The 25,585-nt window shown below is 43.5% G+C and overlaps 1 protein-coding gene and 2 long non-coding RNA genes across 5 annotated transcripts; 2 read left to right on the top strand and 1 right to left on the bottom strand.

The window, feature by feature from the left end:
• The first annotated feature begins 299 nt into the window (after positions 1–299).
• On the top strand, positions 300–20,063 carry bcorl1 (BCL6 corepressor like 1). Of its 3 annotated transcripts, none has more exons than XM_088381758.1 (12): positions 300–541; positions 7,300–7,378; positions 7,460–9,847; positions 10,510–10,609; positions 10,783–11,229; positions 13,535–13,716; positions 14,995–15,255; positions 15,327–15,493; positions 16,595–16,740; positions 18,034–18,111; positions 18,604–18,775; positions 19,011–20,063. In XM_088381758.1, the coding sequence occupies exons 2-12, from the start codon at positions 7,373–7,375 to the stop codon at positions 19,357–19,359; spliced, it is 4,296 nt and encodes a 1,431-aa protein (XP_088237884.1). In that variant the 5' UTR covers positions 300–541; positions 7,300–7,372; the 3' UTR covers positions 19,360–20,063. The 3 variants fall into 3 exon arrangements, with proteins under 3 accessions (XP_088237884.1, XP_088237880.1, XP_088237875.1); XM_088381754.1 differs by lacking the exon at positions 300–541 and adding an exon at positions 4,481–5,028 and having other exon boundaries at positions 10,789–11,229; XM_088381749.1 differs by lacking the exon at positions 300–541 and adding an exon at positions 4,486–5,028.
• On the bottom strand, positions 14,311–19,602 carry LOC148404246 (uncharacterized). Its single transcript, XR_015859610.1, has 3 exons — positions 18,048–19,602; positions 15,302–16,768; positions 14,311–15,225 (listed from the first exon to the last, which is right to left on the bottom strand). It is a non-coding gene; the product is annotated as an uncharacterized LOC148404246 (long non-coding RNA).
• Positions 20,064–21,437: 1,374 nt separating the features above from the next.
• LOC148404244 (uncharacterized) lies at positions 21,438–25,537 on the top strand. Its single transcript, XR_015862047.1, has 3 exons — positions 21,438–21,555; positions 21,675–21,722; positions 24,396–25,537. It is a non-coding gene; the product is annotated as an uncharacterized LOC148404244 (long non-coding RNA).
• Positions 25,538–25,585: the final 48 nt, after the last annotated feature.

Raw genomic sequence — 25,585 nt, 5'->3', positions numbered from 1 at the left:
TATTGTACTTATAAATGACAGTGAAAGTGTTGAGAGGATTCACATTAGCCAGATAACAATCAGCAATCCTTGCTGTTGATGAGAAATATTCCAAATCTTTGCAATGCCTACATTTGCGCTTCCAAACGACTAGATAATGAACTTCTCATCAGGTGAGCACTGCATGCAAGTCTGTGCGGTCCACTGTGACGGGATTCCCCCTCCCACGAACATAAGCACAGAAACCCACTGAGCTTCAGTCTGTTCAATTCACCTGTAGGGCTCATGTCCGGCGCTAGGACCCAGGGTGCGCGATTCTCATCTCCAGCTGCTGCAGACCCAAAGCTCGGGCAAAGCGAAGATCGCGAGGACAAGCAACAACAATAACAACAAAAACATTTTCGGAGGAAATACCACCTCTTTTTATCCTTAGCAGAGAAGCAACCTCGGCGGGACCCCCGCTTGGAACCCCCACCCTCCCCTCGCTCTACACGGACGAAGGCTCGCTTGTTGCGCTGTGCACACGCAGGCTTTGCGGCTGCACACAGCTCGGAGCGCCAAGGTAAGAAGACGGCGCAATAGCGTGCGATTACTAATAACAAAGGCGTTACGGGTAGGGGAGGTGGGCGCACGCTGCACAAGGAGTACGAGGACGAGCCCAAACTCTGCCAAACTTTGACCTGGATGTGTTTTTATTGTCGTCGTCACCCCGGTTTTTATCTTCTCCCTGGCGACGTCTCGCTGCTATCCCGCGGCATTGTGTGGAGGTCTCTCACACACGAGCAAGTTGGGATGACACGGCGTGTGTCTGCAAAAGCAAATGCATTTGGAGGTACGCGGTTAGGTTAGGGGGCGGGGAAGGGGTACCCAAACTAAACGAGAAGTGATGCATTCAGGTGCCGAATGCATGTCGACGAGCAATGCATTATTAACCCCGGCAAACATCAACATCAAGATCCCTTTATGATGTATTTAATGACTTGAGCCAAAATGGATACCCGCATGCCCCGCTCCAGGTGAACTTAGACGGGACATCCTCGTTTGGTGAAGCCATGGCGGCCTAAAATAGTCTCCCAAGAGGGGGGGGGGGGGGGGGGGGGGGCTACTTTGAAGGCGAGTGTCTTGTCATTTAAACACAAACAGGCCTTAGCAATAAACACAATTAACGCTGAATGCGTTATTTTTATTTTTTTTATTCATTTTCGCACTTCCGACGTCGTTATCCGATGCCAAGTCACAGGTTCGCCTAAGCCCCGGAGTGGGTGCGCACTACCGGGAAGAGTGCTGCCGCTTGCCCCGGTCCGTGGCAGCGGAGCTCTCGATCCGTAGTGTGTGTGCGCGCGCGCGTGTTTGCGTGAGTGCGTGTATGCGCTTGTGTTTGCATGAGCGTGTGTTTGCGCGTGTGTGTGTGTCACTCCCGAGGCTTCCACCGTGCTCCGTTTTTCTGTCCCCGTCGCCCTCTCCCAATTCTTTCGTTTCCAAATGCCCCTTCTTGTTTAGTTTTATCATCAAAGCGATGGTTGCCATGTTCACATTGTGCAATCTGTTAGCGATGTGGCCGCCTGTGCGCAGCCATTACTAGGCGAAGGGCATGTCGGAAAGGCTCCCACATGCCGATGATCCACGCAGCCAAATAGTTTCAGGCCGGACCGCTGGCTTGAGCATTGCCTCCCTCCCGCCACCAACTGCACCGCCTGACACCAGGCTGGATGGGAAAAGGAAGCAAGCACCCGAACATTTACACCGTCTGTATATTTTTCTAGTTCCTCACTAGCACAAGTGTTGAGAAAAGTAGCAAATGCCTTGAAGAAACCGATCCAGCCAGGCCTTTGGTATAATAAGACAAGTGGCCTAATTACAGCGAGGGCTGCTTAACTACCGAGACAAAATGTGATTATGGAGAAAGATGAATGCATGGTCATACATAGTGCTAATGCTTGTGTTCATTATGATTACAGTATTATTATTATTATTATTATTATTATTATTATTATTATTATTATTATTATTATTATTGGTGGGTGTGCAGGGGGAAGGGACACAACCTGCTAGTGCAACTTTTCTCTCCAGGTGTGTGTTGAAGACTTGCTGTCACAAGCAATCGAAAGTTATGCCTTTTCAAAGATGATACTTCCCACTTTACACTTTTTATATAAGAGTAGCACATCTGACACACCGTTTTAAGGTTTGAGGTTTGAATCACTCATTTGGTTTTAAGATCTGGTGTGAATCTGAATTTCAGAGAGAAATCAATTGAAATGATGTTAACAGACGCAGATCGAGCAACCCCATTTTGCAATCCCCCACCTTTTAGTGATTCGTAAAACAAAGCATGAGTAATTGATGAAATTTTTATTGTCAGCTGTCAAACTATAGGCTACTACGAGCGATTACCCCAAATTATTTTGATGTAATTTGAAACTCATCTTACAACACAAACGGATTAAAGGTGGGTTGCTTTTGAAAAAATAAAAATGCACTTCATGTGGTGAAGACTCTCCAAAAATTCCAGGAACAACCCAGACTAAACTTAATTGCTCTCTCATGTGCAAAGCTCATTTTTAAGTTGAAAATGGGTGCGTAAATGAAATATCTTATAATAAATCATATGTCATACTTTGCCCAAGCGTTATAACATTGCCACATTTTACCCAACAAGTGTCGATCCAAAAAAAAGGCCTTATTTTGGGAGCTGACTAAATTTGGGATAGGCTGATTAAAATAGAGCTTTTTCAATCACAGTCAAATCACTTCTGAGATACGCAACATTTCCATAGTTCCTTTTCAGATGTTTCAATGTGGCATTTTCCCTACATTAGCCCAAAAACATGACATGCGATGCACAACATAAGGTAAAATTGTAATGTCCATGCATATTCATAATATTAACACTTTCAATGATTATTTCATATTTAGTGTCTTTACACTGCAAAAAACATTTCTTATGTCATTCATTGATCTATTTAACTGGTTAAACAGAAAATCTTTTTGGTAAGACGCAACAATGTGTTGATTGTATTGTATTTATTCGTGACAGTTGGCAGTCTGGTAGAATTGGGCTGCATCATACTGAAGAGATGCTTCTAATGCACAGCTACTCACTCAAATAGGGCCACAAATGATTTTTTGCATGAGTCCATATATTGAAGTCGATCAGGCCATACAAAGTCGCATTTTTAATATCCTTTTTATGTCAAACAGCAAAAATACAAACTAAATTAACAGCCCATCACTTATTTTGCTGTGCCAAACTCATCATAATACCTCACAAATACAATTAGCTGTGTCAGTGGACTCATTTGCAGCAAATCCAAAGCTTTTACCCAGCGAACCACCGAAATATCACTCATGCATATCGTGCATTCATTTTTAGTCATCACCCCTTGTTAGTAGCCCAAATGCGTGACGCTAATTGTTACCGTTGTTTTGAGGCTTGTGTTCCAACATCTTCTTTGCGCAAAAGGGTGTAAATTAATGATAAACTGAATTTGTGACTTTGTTTCCAAAAGCCCTTTGACAAGCAAGACATTATAAATAATATATGTTGAAATTTGGGGTCGGCTCTGGCCTTCCTATGTGGAGTTTGCATGTTCTCCCCGTGCCTGCATGGGTTTACCCCGGGTACTCCAGTTTCTTCCCACATTCCAAAAACATGCATGGTAGGCGGATTTAGCACTCCAAATTGCCCCTAGGTGTGAGTGGGAGTGCAAATGGTTGTTTGTCTATAGGTGCCCTGCGATTGTCTGGCAACCAGTGCAGGGTGTCCCTCTCCTGAAAGTCAGCTGGGATAGGCTCCAGGGCGCCCGTGACCCTCGTGAGGAGAAGTGATTTAGACAATGGATGGATAGATGGAATTTGGGGTCTGTGGTGTTCCACAGCTGAGTTTGATGAACAAACACATCTGAAACACTCGTGGGATTTTTACCCAAACAAACATTTGGAGTAAACTGCTTGAGGTTTGGCAGTGGTGTGTAAAAAGTGGATAGATAGATAGATGCTTGTTTTCAAAGTGTCTTCTTTAAATCTGTGTTTCTTGGACCTTGGGATCCACAACCAAAGCAGGTCCCAGTTGACATGTTTTAGTGATAATTGTCAAGTTGGGACATGCGTTCCTAATCATGTTATTTCTGTTATTTATTGTAAGATTATGTGTTAATACATAAAATAACTCAACCTGCTTGTTATGGGATGTGGGATGAAATATGGATGGTGAAAACCCAACACAAGGACAGGGAATGATGCAAACTCCATACAGGGAGATTCAAACCCAGAACCTCAGAGCTGTGAGGCAGATGTACAAAACAAATCACCATGCTGCTGCATGTAACCAAATTCGTGATTTGAGTCCAGAGCTGGAAAAGTATGACAAAAGTACACAACGCAGGTGAATCTGGATGGATTTCAGTGAATTTAAAGCTGGTGACATCAAGTTACAATTTACGTTTGGAAAGCCTTCATAAAACGCGCATGTGCTCTTCTCCTTCCCCCCCAAACACACTTGCTTCCTTATCTTCACCAACGAACCTGTCCCACACTTTATTTCCTCGTTTTACTACATTTCCCTTTGGCTTCCTGTCAAAACTCTTAGCTTTTAAATGACAGTTTATGCCTTGGTGACCTGCTCACATAAAGACTTTTCCCCCTTCAGTTATTGACTCGCACCACCAACATCGCCGCCGTTACGCTGTGGTCGCGATCCCCCCTCGTGCCTCCTGAAGCGGCTGTGACGCCGCGGTGCATGCCGGTACCCGTAGTCCTCATCCCTCCCTGCTCCCCCAGCGTCTAATCCTGGGCGTGGATCGCCGAGCACTACATTTCCCATAGGCTTCCCCCCCACCTCACTCGCTTTCTCGCTCCCACCAGACTGGAGATACGGAACGGACAGTCTTGACGACCCCCCCTCCCCTTCTCCCTCCCTAAGCACCCCCCCTCCCCGGACTTTGAGAACCGAAAACCGTCGAGGTTAGTGAAGAGACGCGGACCGCCGGAGGCCCGGGAGGCAGCCGCGGAACGGAGCCGTCCTCCGTGCAACGTTCACGCACCATCCGGGTGAGCGGGGCTGCTCGTGTCATTGGACATCTTTTATGTGGCGACTCAGAAGGGGAGAGAGGAAAAATAAGGTGGAGGGAGGGGGTGGTGCGTGTTGGGAGGGGGGGCAGTGGTGCTGGTAGCTGGCGGTTTCGTGGGGTCGGGGTCCACGTACGGAAGCCTCGCAAGTGGGGAGAGAGGACGGGACACCCGCCGCTGCTCCCGTCGGTCCGTGCTAGGTCGGCTGAGGATAAATAACAGCAGCCCGGCTCTGCGTGCAAGCCGGCGGGGGAGCCTCGGTCGCAATCGCCACTGCCCGGCCGCGGAGTTGTCGGGCTCGGTCTTCTCCTCCTTCCTCCGTGACAGCGGTGACCGCTCCGGAACACAAGCTTGCGCATTAACTTGTGTCGCCCACCCCCCGTGTCTGACTTTATCCCCCTTGGATTTAATATTGATTCTGTGCAGACAGGCGTTTGGGGTATTGAATAGTTTTTTGTTGTTGCTTTCCTTCATGTGGCATCTAAATGAGCCGTTTTGGAGGAAGTGGATGGGGGGGGGGGGGGGGGGGGGGCACGGAACCCCCTTTGCTTCCACCACCCCCGTGTCGTTGCGGTGCTTCTCATCAGACTTGTGACTGACTGATGGTCGCAGCATTAAGACGTTCCGATTGCACTTGCCCGCGCTCACTCGTCCTTCGTGCTGGACAGTGAAAGCCGAAAGTAGGCTGCGAAGCTGCGCGCTGCATTCACAATAAACTGCACCGCTCAGTGTGTGCATCTGTTGGCCCACATAGAGCGAGGAGAACGAATGCACCGTCCAGTGGAGATGGTCTTTTGTGATTTTCTTACTTTACTGGCTCACTCCAATGTGTTGTATTTATCCCTCTCACCCCGAAAAAGATTTCCTGCCTCGTTCTGGAACTGCTCCCTGAACTCACCCCTACTTGCTGTTTGCTTACTTGTGCTGCTGTTTTCCAAAGTGTCTTCTTATGAATGTTTTCCGATCTTTATTGAAACAAGGCACACATTTTACGTCAGTCCAAATCTTCCAACACACCACCCAAGAAAAATGCCACAAAAAGTGAATACTGGGGATAATGCATTTTGTGCCATCTAGTGTAAGAACATTCAGGGGGTTTCCTGGCTCAAATCGAGGCAGAGGTTGCACCAGTTGTGGTCATTAGTATGGCTCCAACAAACATTCACACTGAAGTGTTGTTTGCACGTGTACTTCATTGTTCATCGATATTTTGTTTTAATGAAAGAGCTTGTCGCTACCTCGTCTTGAAAAATATTTGGCAATTTTATGATACTTCCTTGTTCAGCCAAAAACATAAGGCATTTAATCCCCCGAGGAATCAGGTGGGCTTAGTTATACAAGCAACAAGATGTATGTCTGTTTGAAAATGAACGGAACTTTTCACAGTTTTAGCAGTGACTTCCATGTGTTTTCGGTACATACGGATGTACCGATACTATACTGCAACTGCAAGTTAAAAATAACACCAAACTAGCACAACTCTGATCGAATGACGTCAGCCGTCATGTCAGACCTTCAAGAGCCAGGGATAGCCCAAAATTATTCGGAGGTGACAACCTCCAAACTATGCAGAAAACATAATAATATTTGATTGTTCTGTCGCTATATGTTGCTAATGTAGACACATTATTTGTTGTAAATAATTAAAACTCCTGCACACTCTCCCAAGGCATACATTGTTTGCAGGACACCGGTTAGAAATCGTATTCAAATGTGCTTGTTTGCAATTCTGCTTAACATTCTGACAATCTGCACAAATCTGTTCACTTTCCATGCAAGGCTTCATTCATGCAGAGAGCCTCGAGGCTATCTGTTTGTCAAAATTTAATAGGGGACAGAAACATACCCAAAAAAAGAGGCTAGTTTTTAAAGCAATTTTCTCCAGCCCTGCCCGGATTCTGAATAATGGTGTATGGCGATATCTCTGTTAGTATGTGGACAAAAAATACGTTCCATTCTCCTTCACAAGTCTAGATGGCTTCAGTACAACATATGTAATGTAAACGAGGAGCGGCACTTTGAAACTGGACTTTTAAACATTCTATTTTGTTTTACACGATGATGGAACAGCACAGAAATGCCCGTTTTGTGTGTAACACTTAAAAGTGGACAAACGTACAGCGTGCTTTTGTCTATTTTAACATACAAGAATCTCCTTGCTTTTATGCTCAGAAGCAATTTAGTAGAAAGGAAGTTCTCTCATTCTGAATCAACGATTATATATGTGGTCCTGAATTGGTTTTCTCCTTGCAGCCTGTCATTGTATTTAAAGAAAATCAGACTGACTCAGCGTCCCTTTGAAGCATGTTGTGCTAAAGAAACACCTATGCAGGTACGCATTATTTTTATTACGCTGCTATATGGGAGTACCTTATTAAAAATGGCTGCTGGAACTCTCTCCTCTATTACCTAGGTGGATTCTTCACTAATGAATGTAGGGGATGGAGGCACGGTGAGCAGAGAGATCAATGCTCCAAATAACGCGTCCATGAGCATGGTGGGAAATCCTCCCCAAACGCTGCCCCTCGAGTTTCGAGGCGACGTTACCCTCGGTCAGCAAAACAAGACCACTCCGACAACAGACTGTAAGACAGCGAGAGCCTGCGAGGACACCAGTAATTACAACCACAGCCCGGAGCTTTCTCCACCCCGGCAGCTCAACAATGAACCAATGTCGAGCTCAGCCCCCGCCGGCGCTGAGAAGAGGACAGACAAAAGAGCGGTAGAGGCCGCTAAAATCAAGGCCGACGGCGCGGGGGCCTTCCCCGCTCCTCAGCGATCGAGTGGCATAAAAGTCAGCCGGGAGGACTCGGCCAATCCCTGTCACAGCAAGAAATCGCATACGCAAACACCATCTGCTCCACCTGGTTTCCAGTGCTCCTTGTTCAAACCAGCCCAGCCAGTTGCCTTCCTGCCTTCCACTAAATTCTCCTCCCCCCTTTGCAAAATCACTCTCCCACCAGCATTGGGCCAAATCGCGGCTCTGAGAGAAGCCACCGCCAGCCAGGTTCCAAAAGACATTCAACCTCAAACCTCAGGTGTAGCAGGGACGCCCCTCATGCGGCCCTATCACTATCCCTTCTCCGTGGGCCGGACTCCACCTTCAGAGAAAAAAGCCTCTAAACTTAAGGCCAACCACTCGTCCAGCAAGAACGCCAAATCTGTCGGGGAGCATAAGTCCCTGGCCTCGGTGGTGGCTTCGCCGGCCATCGCCCTCCCGCTGCAGCACCCGTTGCTGAAATCCTCGCCACCGACCCACTACACGTTGTCGCCCACTGCTGCCATTTGCTGCGGCTCTGCACTGGCCAGCATCGCCTCGCAGAGTCGACTTCTTAACCACGTGGAAAAGAGCCTCAGCTTAGACAAGATCGCCGTGGGCACTCTGAAAACAGAAGAGCATCGAGTAGCGGGCTCACAGGAGCCGAGGGACCTACCCCTGGATTTGTCAGCCAAATCCAAACGTCCAAAATGCACAAATGACCCTCCGGTTTCGACAAAGGAGTCTCAAAAGAGCGAGTCAAATAAAACAGACTTTGTGAACTCAAAGAGGACGCATAGCGCAGCTGGGAAACACCCCATTTTACCCAATACACACCGAAACGGATCCCATCAAAAGCAATCCATCCGGCCACAGAATCAACAGGTCTCTGATCTCAAGGCGGCATGGAGCAAGGAAACTTCGCAAGAGCCCATTAAAAATATCCCAGGAACATACGTAGGTGTAGCAAGTCCCATACTGGCCTCTACGCTTCGAGGCAAAGATGGAAAAAGGACTTTTGCAGATGAGTTCCAGAGTTTTGCTAAGCAGGAGTTTATATCCATTATCGACCAAGGAGAACAAGTGACGTCGGGAGGAAAGAAGCTCACCCCGCTGAAGCAGAGTGTCAAGCACCCTAAAAACACGAGCCCAGCCAAGAACTGTCCGGCCAAAGGGGCCCTCATGACAGCCCTGTCAAGCGCCACCAACACACATCTGAGGCCTGGCAAAGCAACGGGTCCTTACTCGGCGTGGCAACAGTCCTCTCATCCTCCCCACCAAGCATCCTCGGCTCAGAGAAAAATCTCACCAGGTTCACCAACACCCAAAGGGAATATGGAAAGTTCCAAGTTTCAGAGTCCATCCGTTCCTGCGGAGAATTCCTGGGAGAAACCGTCTCCGCTCTCTAACCTCGCGTGCATTGTGAAGCAGCAAGACGTCGAAACAAGTGCACTGGCAAGTGATGCTCACCCTGTGTCAAGAAAAGACAATGTTCTGACTCTTCTCAAAGAGACCCCGCCTAAACCGTCCTCTCCATATGAACCCCCAGCATACTGGTCCACCGAAAAGTGGCCTGGAGCCTTGTCTCAAGGGGGCTTAACGCCATCCAGAAAGAAGCTGGAAAGGTTGAAGCCCTCTGAGATCTCTGAGAATAACGCAGAGCACCGCAGCCATCAGGGAGAACACAAACATGCTTTGTCCAAGCCCTTTGGACAGTCTCATAGCCTCAGAAGCAACGCATCGACAAATGGCAACAGGCTGGAGAGCAAATTAGCCCAGGTGTTAGAGGGGGAAGTCCTGAAGAAAGACAGCAAAGAGTCAGATGGTCCCCCGGATGAAAATCTGGGAGGTTTAGTTGCGTCCATTCTGTCGGGCCGAGGTGGCGAGAAAAAAACAAACGGAACCAAAGAGGAGTCGCCAACCAAAGCTGTTAAACAAAAGAAAGTTAGTCCCAAGAAGCTCTCAAGGGAGAAGTCGTTGGCAGAGTCGCCAAAGAAGACGGCAGGAGAGAAAGAAAAAGACGCAACACTCGTTTCCCGAAAGGTTAAGTATCTTTACATGTTTGCTTTTCATCATTGTATGACGCTACTCACAAAATGTTTTGGTTCGGGTGAACTCTGAACATGAACCTAAAATGCACCATAACCTTTAAAAGATTGGCTGATGCTGGTCTCACGAAACTCAATTCATTTTGGAAAATGGATCCACATAGCAACACTTTACAATTTTGGCCATGTACAGAAAATGACCTACCCAAAGATTTGTTTTAATATCATTTCTTTTGGTGGTTCTGTTTTGGGCCTTGGATTGTTTATTTGGTTTTTGGTTTCTGCTGAGAATTTTTGTTTTGGTGCCTCCCCAACGGTGAGGCTTCAAACAGGAATTTGTCAAAGGGAAGTGGTGACTGAATTCAGAGTGTCATCAGCAGGAAGAGTTGCCAAAATGCGTCGAAGTGGATGTCCGTTGAATTTTGGATGGATCTGTGGTGAATTTTGCCTGTTGTGCAGAAATGTACTGAAACATTCAACAGTTGAACACTCAAAACCTACAGCGGGAAGAATAAGTGCATTCTAGGTTCATTCAGATATTTAGCTTGAACTCCAAAATCTCTAATCATTTGTGGGTAGTGTGTGTCTGTGCTAGAATGTATGAAGTTGTCATTTGCATCCACAAATAACATTGATCTTGTCCTCTGGGCCCTCCAGCAAATGAAACAAAAAACATCCGAATTGGAGCAACGACTTTGCCCACAAAGTAAAGAGCAGACAAAGACGAAGAAAGATGACGGACTCCACAATAAAACCGGTATGGTCTTTGTTCGGATTTAATTCCACTTAGGTTTGTGTTGGCTTTTATTGAGCTGCTTACTCTTACTCTTCAGGTCAATAAGCTGAGAATGCGAATGTTTCCGATGTGTCACCTGCACCTGTATGCACGGGCGCTGGTAGGAGACTGACGTTCAAATGTGATTTAATCAGTTACAGATGGTGGCAGCAGGCCCGACGGTGAAGAGACCCGTGCCTTGAAGTCCGCTGCGGCCACCAAGGAGGCCTCGGCTAAGGACACTTCCTTCCCGAGGTTGAGGAGAGGACGGCGGCGTGCAGACGAGGCCAGACTGGACCTCTGGGGCTTCGCGACACCTTCCCCCCCTCCGCCGCCCCCGCCGCCCCCTCAAAGGGCCCCTTCTCCCTCACCCCCACAGACGCCGGCCCGCCGCCCAAGAGGTAGGCCTCGCTCCAACCGACTATCGGAGCGGGACGTCCGGGACAAGGGCAAGGCAGGCGACGCGGAAGACGATGCTCCAGCACATAAAAAGAGGAGGCACTGCCGTAACAGAAAGTACCAGACAGGGGACTACATCACAGAGAAGGACAAAGTGGAAGAAGAAGAGCACCTTGATGAGTCAGACGGTGGAGTTACAGCCGGTAGGTTTATCATTTTCTTTTAAGAGGAGCATGTTTTGTTACCTGCCACCACATCAATCCCTGAGGTTTAATTTAAGCGTCTATACCAAGGGTGGGCAAACTTATGTGTTCACATTTGACTTTTTACGATGGAGCTAGATCATTCTTGGATGACGTTTTTTTTCAAGGTCAAAATATAGTAGCTGTAAAATACTGCATTTAAACAAAATAATTCACGCTCATTTCAAAATTTTACTGAATACACACTTGTGACCCTAATGAGGACAAACGGTATAGGGCAAGGGTCACCAACTGATATATCATGCAAAATCCACTTTTTTAGCTTTTACATACATTTTATTGTCTCCAGAATTGTAGAAAAATTTCATCTAATCCCTCCATGTGCTGCAGAGATACTTTTGTAATCTGTTTGGGGGAAGTTTTTTTTTAAATCCACTTAATTTCATCCATTCCCTACTACGTATTTTGAACAATTGAGTCACAGTCTTGGCAGCGGGACTGCCAAACAAGGTAATGGGTGTAGCCAAACAAATCTGTCATCTTTATTCCTCGCAGCGAGACCAGTCTGTTAACAGTTATAAAACACCAGTGTGATACGTTCATCTGAAGTCATAGTTCTCCAGGTTCGTCGCTTTCACTGTCCTCTCGCTCTGGGTCAGATTCTGGCTCAAAAATGTACGGTTGGATGGACAAGACTTCTTCTGTTGACATCTTTTAATCAATCAAAAAAGTTTGTGCGCTAAAAGATAACTGTATCTCAGCTATCAAACTACAAATATGTCTAACCGCTTACATTGCGGGCTGCAGGGGCGGGGTTTGAAATATCTCATTTGCACTTAAATTGACCGCACCAAGACGACTCGCGCTCTGCCGCTTCTCAGAACGGGTTAAAGAGGGGCCCGTGATACTTTAATAACAAGGAATTCAGACAAACTGAATGATTAAAATATAAAAAGGAATGCTTTATAAACCTATCGTCACTTAAAAAACTGTAAGCTAATTATTGGTGACCGATTATTGTGATGTCTACCAGTTTGATACACATGTACGTACGCACGCACACACACGCACACACGCGCGCGCACACACACACACACACCTTTAGTTCAAGATGCCCACATAGTTGTTTGTCAATGTTTCACCGTCCTTGTCCTGCGTGGGTGACTAAGCGCACCCCTCCCTCCCCCTGAACGCAACTGTTTACAATTTGGCTTCTATGGCTCAATTTACTGACTCAACGGCACATTTAAATAATGGTCTGAGTTCCCGAATAGAACGCTGTTCAAAAGTGCCGTTCGGTTATTCAGAGTGCACCAAAACCAGAGTGCCGGTGCGTGCTGTAGCTGCGCCTCCAAACGACGACACGCTGCGTCAGTGCGTCAGGCAGGCCAGATGAAAGTAATTCAAGCATGAGCTGCTGCTGGTATGAATGGGTGAATATGAGACTATATAAAGCTCTTTGAGCACCATGCTGTCAATAAAAGTACAATATAAGTGCGTTCCATTTGCTGTTTACGACTCGCACGCTACAAATAAATAAATAAATAAATAAATAAATAAATAAATAAAACCATTCCACCTTTTCTTCTCTGTTTTGTGGTCACGGTTTTTGGTTCGATACTCTTGGAATTTTGTTCGGTAAGGGTGAAAGAATGACCACATACAGGATTTTCAAAGAATTATTAATAAACATTACTTGTTGATACTGTAACATTATTTATATATTTTCACGAATCAGAAATGTATCTTTTGTTGTCCATCCATGCCAGCTGCATCTAGAGTCTAGAGCAGTAGTTCTTAACCTTGTTGGAGGTACCGAACTAGTTTCATATGCGCATTCACCGAACCCCTCTTTAGTGAAAAATATATATATATTTTTTTTCTTCAAATTCAAGACATAGATGGTACTGATGGTGTACTGGTGCACAAATGAGCTGTACATGAACATCACCTTGTTCAAAGAACAAAACCAACACAATGCATGAACTCACAACAAATAACATACCTGCAAATCAGTGTGACTTCTGCTGTTACCTTTGCGAGACCAGTTCAGATATGCATCATCACAAATTTACACGACAAATCAGGTGTTCGGACCTCCACAGTGGAGGCTCTGCTGAACCCCTGAGACCGACTCACCGAACCCCTCGGGTTCAATTGAACCCAGGTTAAGAGCCACTGGTCTAGAGTCAGTTTAGATTCTCCACTGACAAATTGGGGCACCTTGGAAGAAAATCTCCTCTGTAAAGAGTCCCTGGAACCAAAATATTTTAAATGGTAACAAAATACAACCTGATCATTGCAGATTCGCAGAAGACTCAAAGTCCTGCCGCTTCCAGTCCAGAGCCGCCATCACGAAGACCCTCCTTCACACGTTCGGGCTCGCTCCGCCATCAGGCTCGGGACACATCGCCTGAGTCCAATGACAAGCCTTCTGGGAAGAGGAAGTTCAAAAGCAAACACTTGTGTGACAGCGACGAGCAAAAGGTGAGCTGCTTTGCTTCTAATTTCAACGAGACCTCGGAATTTGAGTGGTACTGGGTCGCTCATTAGTATGTACTGTTAATCAGACGATCTATGCAGTTTAATGGTTAATTATTTTGTTAAACTGTTGAATGTTTTAAATAGCTTAATGCTAGCAGTGTATAATGTGGGACTCCATCGATGGGCTAACAAATCGGCATATATGTTACAGTAATTGTAAAAACTTCAAGCAAATACTACTGTAACAAACATGGACACGTCCAAATATACCATACATCAAAGTTCATATTCTCTATGCTCTGTAATGCTAACTAGCATGAGATGTGTGTTGAGAACGGTCTCTGTCTCTTCTTCTTGCTGTTAATTATGCTGCATCTCTTCAGTAAGTTGTTGTTTGTTTCAGCACAGCATGGTACTACATTGAAAACGCACTTTTCTAAATTCTGAATTGTCAGACTAATGCAAAAAAAAAAAAAAAAAAAAAAAATTGATTGCTTAAAAATCTGCTATATAGCACCGGTGAAAATGATGAACTTCACTCTAGCGTGGGTTTACTCTATCTGTAAAGAGAAACATTTATTTTTTTCTATGAAAACTGAGGAAAGTTAACGCGGGAAAATAAAGGTTGTTTGGTATCAGAAGAAATAAAATTGGATTTTATTATTAATTAGAAAATTATAATTCAGAAGTGGTGAAAACAATTAAGAGTAGTCACATCAAAACGGTGCAAGTCAAATCTCCATATATTACCATCACCATCTGATGAATACCAAATCATAACGAGGGCAAATTTCTCCCTTCGCTCCACTGTGCAGCAAATAAAATAAAATGAAATAACATGTAAAGGAACATATAAAATAACATGATTGTTCTTAACATGTGGACCAAAGTTGGTGTTGGAAATATTATTATTATTGTTATTAAAGTAATTGCCAGGATGGTCCTTGATGACACCAACAATATATTTAAATTGAAGCCAAGTCGTTGCTCTTGCTTGCTTTCATTGCTGACACACACATACTTAAAAATAAAAGCAGCACATCCTTAATATTGTAGTTTGACTTCCCAAAGGCTGCAGGGACGCAGGTCAACTTTGGTTACATTTCTAGTCCCGTTTACGTTTGTATTTCTCAATGCAGCTGTTTGATGAATACGGTATATAATCCAACAGTGCCCCCAGGTGGCTCAATGTCTCTTTTTTTAATCCGTCTATTTCTTTGTTACCTATTGAACGAAATCACAATGCATTCCATTTGACTTGAGTCATCACTCTCCTTTTAGACGAAGACCAAGCGTGGCAGCTTGGGCAAACGCGGCGTCCCCGCAGCTCTGGATGAGGACGCAACCACAGAGAACAGCAGCCCCCCGCCCCTCTCCAAGAGCGTGCCCTCATCTCCGTCTGGCAAAAGGAACTCGTCAGGGAAAAACAGCAGCCTGGAGACTCCTGCCAAACGTCCAATTCCTCCGGAGGTGCGACGGCTGATCGTCAATAAAAACGCTGGGGAAACGTTGCTGCAACGCGCCGCCCGTTTGGGCTATCAGGTAAAAAGCTTTTTCAATTAAATGTTAAGTCAACCAGTAATTTTACCTTCTTTGGGGGGTTGTTTCATCAGGAAGTGGTGCAGTACTGTCTAGACAAAGACATCAGGGAGGTGAATCGGCGAGACAATGCGGGCTACACGGCCCTCCACGAGGCGTCCTCTCGTGGCTGGACTCAGATTGTACAGATGTTGCTCAAACATGGTGCTGATGTTAACTGCAGTGCTCAGGATGGAACACGGTAAGAAAAGGAAATGGAGAGTATTCTCCGCATTTAATGGATAATACCCCATTACTATAAACATAGAAGAAGAAAAAAAACCCACCCTCGCATGTTAACATGTCAATTGTATTACACAGCATTCAAGCCTAAATATAAGGCCAGCACATACTGAAGTGACATCACATGTGGGTGAACAAATATGCTCGCTAGCATTTTACACAAATTTACACGCAAAAAGAAATGTAATGGAATACAGACATACTGTAACGGCAAAATATTACATTTAATGGTGCAGAAGGAACACGATGCGCTGACAAAGGGAAACTGAAAGTGAAAGTTAGTTTTTGCTCTTGTCTTCGTATCGTTTGTGTAAAGTGCTCCTGGGCGCAAATGTGAACGCAGCTTATTTGTGTTGAATCATTTTATTATTGAAGAATTGACTATGTAACATGGGTTCATGATTGTGGATATACTGAATGCATAGAATGATATGCCACCATTCTTTGGTATGAAACGTGCAATTACAAAGACTTATTGGGATTCTCTTTAAGGTAAAGGTGTATTTTATTTCTACACTTTTTATTCTATAGTTAGATATTTGTGGATTCAAATATTCGTATAATGTGTTGAAAAGTGCATGTTTTTTAATTTAAAGAGCGTGTATGTATATATAAAAAATATATATTTTCATATCTTTTTGCCGTATCACAGATGTTTACCCAATGTGGTTGAGTCTGGAAGGCATTGAAAACAATAAACGTGTGTTCACGGCACATCACAACAGGACAGTGTTGAAACACTACAGTATTACTAATTGAACATTTGAAATTTGATGACATTTATCAGTTAACTAAACGGTTTCATCTGTAGGAAGATCTCTGTCAATTCTAAAGATACACAAGGGGACTTTTTTTGGTCAAAACCATTGTCGATTTGAGCCAAGAGGTTTGAGGTCACTAGAGTCAACGCGTTACTGCATATTAACGGGCAGATGAAATTACATTTGTTGTCCTTCTCCAACTTAATGCTCACATTTTGGTCAATGTTAATGTGAGACTGATTAATTTGCATAATAGTTTTTACATCATATCCGTTTTTGATTGTTTTCATCCCCGACAGGCCACTTCATGACGCGGTGGCTAGCGACAACCTTCCCATCGTCTGGCTGCTCCTGAACCACGGCGCAGACCCGACTCTGGCCACCTACTCGGGACACACGCCGGTCAAACTGGCACACAGCACCACCATGAAGACCTTCCTCACGGGTGAGCGCCACCAACCTTCTGCTTCACTCTGATGACATTTCACATTTATTAAAGGAATGCACATTTCACCTCATGAAACAGAAGCTAATTGAAGGCCGTTAAAATGTTGGACAATTGCATAGGAAAAATCTGACATTAGCGTCACTGCATCCCACATGAACCTTTTTTAGCCATCTTCTCACAGAAGTATTTTCTGCTGCATCTTGTCATTATTTGCAAAATAATTACTCCTTCCAGAGGAACTTCAATTACTTTTCATTTGGAAATTTGCTTGTTTGTGATTGGCAGTATATACCAATTTATTGAGCTAAACATAGAATTAACATGTGAAATATCTCATGTTGTACCACCCAAGAAAATTTTAACAAGGAGCATATCTACTGAAATAATAATGATCTCATCTCTATTTTCATACTCTCAATTTCCAAAAGTAGTTGCGCCGTAAGAAATCTGACCTTATTTAGTGGAACACAAAACTACTTTAATATTCTGCTCTTCAACTGACAACAGCTGCATACATAAATTTGTTGTGCCGTTTGTCATCTTGAGTAAATTGGATATACGCTGCAAACTATTTTTAGCTAGTTGTTAGCGTCGGGATCTCAACAAGCTGTGTTAGCAAGCGTCAACAACAGCTAATGGGCGGATATTGTATTCAAATGATGGATAGATACTGCTGGATGGACATTGAAAGGGAAAGTGCTGACATTTTTTATCTAGCAAATTAGTTTAGTGCTGTGTTGAAGCTGGCTGTTCATATTGCAGTGTGCCAACTCGAGCCCAATCATCACATGAAGTTACACTATACCGAACAAAACGGCTCATTTTAACCACCGTGACCTGAATGAATTGCATGATTAAATCATGCTTCACAAACCTCTCGTCAGTCATGTGGCCTGCTGTTAGGGTTCACCAACTAATTGCAGGGCATGTAGTATAGACAAACAACCATTCACACTCACATTGACAGCGATGCACAATTTAGTCATCAGTGAAGAAAATGTCCAAATTTAGGGATACTAGTTGTTTAGTGTACAGTATACTAACCGTATGTATGTGAGGTAATAGCCATGGTCAAATTAATTTCAAATAACAATTAGTGAGGCTCCACATTGTCCCATAGTGGTTAGCACGTCTGACTCAGTCTTGAGGTTCAGCGGTTAGAATCTCTGCTCCGACTGCAGTACATTTTGCACTTCATCTCATTTGTCAGCCCCCCTTCGTATCCATACTTGTCTGCTGGCAGAATTCAGTTGGCATGACATCACTGTTGTCACCGTTTTTTTTCCGCAGAGTATTTCACCGACCTGGAAGGGCGCGGTGAGCAGGATCCCACCTTGTACTGGGACTTCTACAGCAGCTCCTTGTTCGGTAAGTTCTGTACCAATGTTGAAAAACGGGAAAACGCTCCTGTTTGGCAGTTTGACGCACCTTCATCCTCGGAGAGGAAAACAAGTTGGTGCATGCAGGAGTAGGAATCATGTGCGGGGAATGTTGAGACAATTAAAATGTTTAATTTTAACAAAAGTAGAGGGAAAGAAATTTTGTCTGTTTTTTGTTTCTGTCTTTTCACAAGTTAGCAAGAAGCACTGCACTAACCACTTTTAATATTTAAAAGAAAAAATCTGAGCTCCAATGGCAAAGGTACAACACGATTGCGGCTTGTGTTGCAGATGTGCTTCCTACTTTTTCTGATTCATCAGTGCAACACGACTCAAACAACCTTTGCAATGTATTTTTCCACACATTTGATTGAATCAAATTCAGGGTGTTCCATCATGTTTTGGGGAATAGCACCTCGAGGCCTCCACCCCACTCCCTGTTTTTTTTTTAATCATCATCCAACACTTGTCTCCCACGCAGAGACAGGTGAAGAGCCCTGCTGGGATTTTTTGCTGTCGGAAAAGAGCCAGGAGTCTGCGGAGGGCGAGAGCGTGAATGCCGACGGGGAAACTAACAAAGACAGTCTGGTGTTCGAGTTCTCTTCAGAGCCCCTTTTGCCCTGCTACCATGTGCAGGTGTCTGTAACACAGGGGTGAGTTAACGCAGCATGCCAAGGTGCTCTTTTAAAGTGGTTTATGGAAATCAAAGTGAAATAAATATTTTGTTCCCGTGTGTGAATTGACAAAAAATGCAAAAACCTTCAAGTTGAACATGAATAAGTATAGCCATTTTTTTGCAAGGAGAGAAATATATTTACTGTGGAAAAAAGAAATTGCCCCGCTCATATTTTTCAACTTTTCTTGCTGTCTTGGTTGTCGTCCATGCAGCTTTTGCAACTGGTTCCTGCTGTCAGATGTGCTGAAGCGCTTGAAGATGTCTGCGCGGATCTTCCGTTCCCGCCACCCTCACTTGGAAGTGGCCAGCCTGCCTCGCACCGAGCTCAGCCGGCAAGTTCTCGTCAGTCAGGTGGGCTTGCCTCCGGATTCCCCCATCAAGGACAAAGAGGAGGAGGATGAGGAGGACATGGATGAGGAGGGGGGAAACGAGGAGGAGGATGGGCTGGTGGATTTAGTGCGGTGTGTTCCAGACCTTCAAAGACTGCTGGGCTCCTCCATTCACATCCTACAAGATAATGGCGAGGAGGAGGAGGAAGAGGAGAAGCCGCAAGGTCGGTAGCCCCCCGCAAACGACGAACTCGAACACCTCCGTCCAAGCACTCACTTTTCAGGTTCCTAACTTGCCTCGACTCGAGGCTTTTCAAGAGAAGTTGGTGGTCCTCGGAGACAAGACCGCCGCACAATAGTCAGACATTGTTCCCCGGCCCCCCTTTCCCAAATGCCTTTACTCCCCTCTCCTCTTCCTCATTCTCTCTGTGGTGGATGAACCTCAAAGCTGCAATGACACAGCTCCCCAACCTTCCCTCGCGGAATCACTTTTTTTGGGGACTTTTCAGGGGCAGACACGTGCGGCCGTGTTCTTTGCATCCGTTGACACCTCGTTTTGTCGTGCTTTATTTAATATTCCTTAATATATTTGACCTCTTGTGTATGTATGAAAAGTTGCTTTGTATGGTCGGTGCTTCACGTACTTATTAGGATCCCTTTATTCCACCCGACTTTGGTTTGAGAACAGTATTTGAGCAAGCGAAAGTACAGTTTTATTGTACTGGTGCTAATAGATTTTTTTTTGTGTGTATTGACAATCAAGGAAGTTTTGGTTTGGAGTCACAAACTTAATAAAAAAACTAAAAGAAAAAAGATATTTAAGAGGCGTAAAGGTGGAGTTGTGTTGAATGGGGAAAAAACAAAGAGTGTGTTATGAGAGACTTTAATTTGATTCTTTTATAAGGAATTAAAAATAAAGCATGGTTATAAATCATATTTTTATTTTTTTATGTTTTGTTTAGCAGGTTGGCTCACCAAACTTTTAAACTGCTAAAAAATACTAAATAGAAATACTGAATAAAAAAACTGACCAACAAATGTTCACTAAATCTTTTAATAAGAAATAGAAATAAGCTTTTCTCTGTATCTTTTTTTTGTGCTGATTCAGAATCTGCTCTCCTTTTTTTCCTCAAGTGAGCTCATCACATTGTGATAATAATAACAATAATAATAATAATAATTAGACCTTTTTAGATACGCAAAGCCACCTCTGATTACAATTTACTGTTGACAAGTGTAATTTGGAAGTGCAGCATGGTGCCTTAGTGGTTAGCACGACCTCCGCCCAGTTCCAATCTCACACTTTGCATGTTCTCCCCGTGCTTATGAGGGCTTTTTCTGTGTACTCTGGGTTCCTCCCACATTCCCTAAACATGCATGTTGTTTGATATCATCCATTGCCTTGAATGTGAGCGTGAATGCCTGTTTGTTTCTATGTACCTGCTGACCGTTTACACCACCTCTCATCAAAAGTCAGCTCGGCTCAGCACACCCACAACCCTGAAGATGAGCGCAATTAGAAAAAGAGAAAGTAGAAATAATTGGAAGGGGAATTTATGAAATTATTTATATGCTATGACATACAAAAATAAAATAAACTGAAATATATTATGTTTTGATTTAAAATGTTGAAAATGTTAGTTTTTTTCTTAATCTGGTAAAACAATCAAGCTAAATGGTATTAATAGTTTTGATTACATCCAACGTAAATGATGCAAACTGGAACATTTTAAAATGTCTAACTTTATTTTTGAGCACTGATCAATTACTCATATTTTTTAATTCCTTCATTGAAAAGAGAACAATTATTATTCTAGTGTTTGTCATGTAGTCTTATGGTGAGAAAACTAGATTAAATAAAAGACAAACAGAAACAAGGAAAAGCCCTTTGAAACTACATTACTTGAGCTCCTTCTAATAAAATACTGTAATCCTAAATCATTTGACTATCATAGGTGGACTGCAACAAATTGTGTTTTGCTTTATTTTGTCCACTAGAGTGAGCCAATATCAAAGCTTTTTCACCACCTTCCCTTCTCGTGGCTAAAATGCATTTTGAGCCTCTAAATTCTTCACAGTGGTTACAATTCCTACTACATAATTAAATGTACACGCGTAGGCAATCTAAAGGTAGTGGTGACGGGTTCCAAGGAATGAAGGGATTTTTCTGTGCATTCGTACAATATTGGCTATGCTTAAAAAAAAAAAAAGAAAAGGGGATGGTTGCATGCAGGCTGGATGTTGCATCATGTGAGATGTTGCAAATGGGCTTTTTCTTGCCTGATGAGCAGCTGAGCCAGAAGAGGTTGAGCCACACTGATGAAATACACCACATGGATTGCCTGCTCTTCAACTTTTCTAAGGTGGTAGTGATTTTCAGTTTGACTGCACAACTTGACATGCCAAGGTATTTTCATGTACTACTCAGGTGAGACATTGTTAAAAATGACACAAGAAAAACATTTAAAGACTTATTGATCAATTTTGGAATGAGTGAGTACCGACACAAGGTATCATTATCGGCTCAATACCAGCTTTATTTTAAAGGTATCGGGTACTTGTGGAGGCTGCCGATTCAAGCTACTGATACTCAAGGTAAATAAGAAAATCTGATTAAGTCATCCTCAGAAGTACTTGATGCTGTGCTGTCGCAGTTTGACACATCTGTGAGTTATATGTATCAGATAGAAAAGTCTTTTCTCATGATCTTTTGTCCTCATGTCAGATAAGTAGTCAAAAGAGTGAATACTGTGGTACGGAACATCCCTAGTATACAAGTGTGATTCACCTGCTGAGGCCATCAACTTGTCTTTTAATGCTTCAAGAATGCGGTAGGAAGGTGATCACTTTGTAAGCACAGTTTGTTTGACCTTTTGGTGTGAAACTGTGATGTTGAGATATTTAAGTGCACCGTACAGATGAGTCATGCCTATCTTGGCTCCATGAAACTCTTGAAACTGAACAAAGATAACATTGGAAAGGTATTTAACTTGATACAAGGCTCAACATTTTAATCTATTTCTCTAAACAGAATTTGATGATTTCGGCATATTGAGAAAATTTTGCTTGTGAAAGGAAATTCAAAGCTTTCAAACACAGATACTTTTGACAGCACTACTTATTTAGCCTCTCGGTGACAAAGTATGATGTTGAGATATTTCCGTGCATGGCACAGACGTGCGACCCGTCTAGCCCCTTCACCGGGCCCCAATGTACAGTTGCATTTGAGCACACTGACTTCCTCCCACACCCCTCCCCTCACACAAAAGGTTACAGGAGTTCAGACACATTTTTATCTTCTCGCATTGATAACACGCTGCCCGATTTGAAGTTTATTTTCTGTGTTTGTGTACACGGATGCTCGCTCTCGTTTACTCTCCTAAGTTCGGTTCAAAAGATCAACTGTGCATGTGATTTTAATGGAGGTGTTTTAGTAGAGATCTACTCTACTTCTTTGAGCGATAAAGCGTCTCAGGGTGATTTGGATTGTGTCCTCATGCCCATCCTGTAAGTTAAGACCCGATTACATCATACGAGATCTGTGCCTCCTCCTTGCCGAGCCCCCGCCGGGCCTGGCTGCTCATTGGAGGCCTGCCTCGAGCCGGCAGCCACGTGATTGGCTTAATGTCTGCTCAAGACCTACTAACAGACTGACATAAAGAGGAGAGAGAGGTCGCTCTGTTGTTATGGCTTCCTCGTCCTTCTAGGGGCACACCAAGTGGAGGACAAAAGGTTGAGCATATTGGACATACGTTGGAGGTCAAATGTCAAAGTTGACACTCGGGCTGGACCGACATGAATTTTTTCAGGCCGATGCCGATATTTGAAAAATTAAAAAAATGATTACCAATTAAACGGACGATTGATTCTAAGAATACATATTTCCAGTTTTTCTTTTATTCTCATTGGTGACTCAGAGTCGCCAACAAGCAAACCAGAACCTCTCTAGCAACTAGTTGCCTTTTTTGTTGTCTGTATTGGGACTTGAGCCCGTATGCGGAGCCATTTTTTTTCCTGCTTTGACTTGCAATCACAAACTTGAGATATGAGCGCCGTATGGTAGCGGTATCATATAAAAAGTGGCATAAAGCTGTTTCTTGCCAGTTAAACTGAAAACTTAAAATGAAGAAAATCACACATGTATTTTAAAAACCATATTGCTTAGCCTGCTAGCCTAGACTGCTAGTACAAGGCTGATGCAGACACAAAACATGCAGTAACATGTAGAAAAATAAGAACACCACTCAGTAATAAACTGTGTCCTTTATCCTATGCCAAAAAAAAGACATGTTTTTGGGTGGTTGAACTTGTAACAAAAGGTCAATTCAATTCACTTCGAACGGGAAAGATGATATGAGATAAGAGTGATTTGAGTTATGCGTGGGGTCTAGCTACTCATATCTCAAGGCACCACAATATACATATCGGTGCAATCAATGCTCTCTACTTGTGTGTGTGTGTGTGTTTGTGTGTGTGTGTGTGTGCGTGTGTGTTCCTGTGCGTGGAGTTCACAAGGGACATCTGTTAACGGCAATGAGATTGGCTTATGTAACAGCCTGCTCTAGGAAAAAAAAAAAAAAAGAAAACGAAAAAAGAAACCGGGGTGGTTCAGTTCCCTTGGCCAGATACATTCTCTTTTCTCTTCTTAAACTGAGCCTCTGAGCGGAATGTTAAGTTAGTGTCAACAAAACCTTGAATAAAAGAAAAAAAAAACATGCAGATTTTATTGAAAGCATTCTTAACTTGCTTTCCAAAGAGCTCTCTTGAGTCCTTCCATTCACATGTTTGTTCTTTGGCAACGTCAGCACGCACTAACGAATCAAACATGTCAGCCTCACGATTAATGCCTTGAGTTTGTGCGATGTCAGCGCATCAAATGGTGTGGAATCTCTCACTGTTTTTGACGCGTGATGTTCACGCCTCTAAATAAATCCCTCGACACACACAAGACACCCCGTGAGGTGGTGTCATGTCTTGTTGTGCTCCCTGTCACAAGAAGGCGCCTTGACCTTGTACAAACAACACAATAAACACAGTTGGTGCACAGTTGAAATCAAGCCTGAATGGACTACAATGGAAATACGACAGATTTGTTCCAGGGTCAAATTGTCATCATCATAAAACATCTATTGACAACTAGTTACATCTCAATGTTAATCATAGGTCCTGGTCAATATATAGTTTTTTAGGCTGTTATTTATTTATTTATTTATTTATTTATTTATTTATTTATTTATTTATTTATTTATTCATTCATTTCCTGTTGAGTTGAGCCAGAGGATGTTGAGCCACACTGAAGAAACACACCTCATGGATCGCCCGCGCTTCAACTTTTCAGATGTGGAAAAGAGATTTCAAGAAGTATTAATCACTTCAACTGCACAATTTTACATGCCAAGGTATGTTTGTGTACTTGGTACATCTTGGACTGGTCACCAGCCAATGGCAGATTACATAAAATATTGTTTTATGATTTCATCTGTAAGCTATGAATGCTGGTTGCTCACATTGGAGAAATGCCAGCAGCTATCATCCTGTCAGCTTCCTGTCCTTTTTTTTCTTTGTGTTATTGATTGGATTGAGTCTACACAACGTGCAGCTGGTTTATACTCAGTCAATTACGCAATGTGTTCTTTTCTGGAAGATTGAAAGCAGAGTTTTGATTTTCACATTATTTCCACACAATGTCTGGAGGAAATTGTGTGCTGCTGAAATGTTACACCAGTGGAGGACAGGCAGGCCCTTTTCTGCTGGACTATCCACGATCGAAGCACTGGCAGCAATTTGCAACCTAAATTGTTATATCTGTTTCGTGAAAAAGTGTTCAATTATGCCCACTATTGGGCACCTCAAAATAATCTGCCCGGAGCCTTCAGAATCAGTCGTGCTGACCCCTGCAACGTATATCGTTGTTTCAAGGGGTTTTCATGTACTTGGTGCATCCTGACTGGTCACCAGCTAATGGCAGATTACATAACAAAATACGTATTCTTTATTGATTGTTGTTTTAACTCATATTTAAGGTTGAGTTTTGATTAAATACGAAGGTAAATCAACGAATAATCATGATTGTTAATTGTCATTCCAATTTCACTTTTTTTTACATGATTGCTCAGCCCAGCCAATTTTTGCACATTTTTTTTTCCACTCAATGTGAACTTCTCAGTTTAAAGCCAACATTTGGCTACAAGCAGAAAAGTCAAAATGGGTGGGGTTTGTTCAACAAGTCCTTGGACAAAACAGGCCTTGCCATTCATCCACATGCCCACTCATGCACGCATACACGCACACGCTCGTACACACACACACGCACGCACACAAAGCCGTGCTATTGTTTCCTTGTTGTTGCTGCAGATTAGATTAAAGTGTGCAGCTGCCATGGAGAGGAGACTATTGTCCTGTGGTAAACTTTGTGATGTTGCTCATAAATGTCTGACAACACGTGATCACTGTGAAAG

This window comes from Syngnathus floridae, chromosome 1 (genome assembly GCF_059516105.1).
Source record: "Syngnathus floridae isolate MCC-2025c chromosome 1, RoL_Sflo_1.0, whole genome shotgun sequence".
In the NCBI taxonomy this organism is placed as follows: domain Eukaryota; kingdom Metazoa; phylum Chordata; class Actinopteri; order Syngnathiformes; family Syngnathidae; genus Syngnathus; species Syngnathus floridae.
The sequence above is the reverse complement of the archived record's forward strand: the minus strand, read 5'-3'. Positions and strand labels throughout refer to the sequence as shown.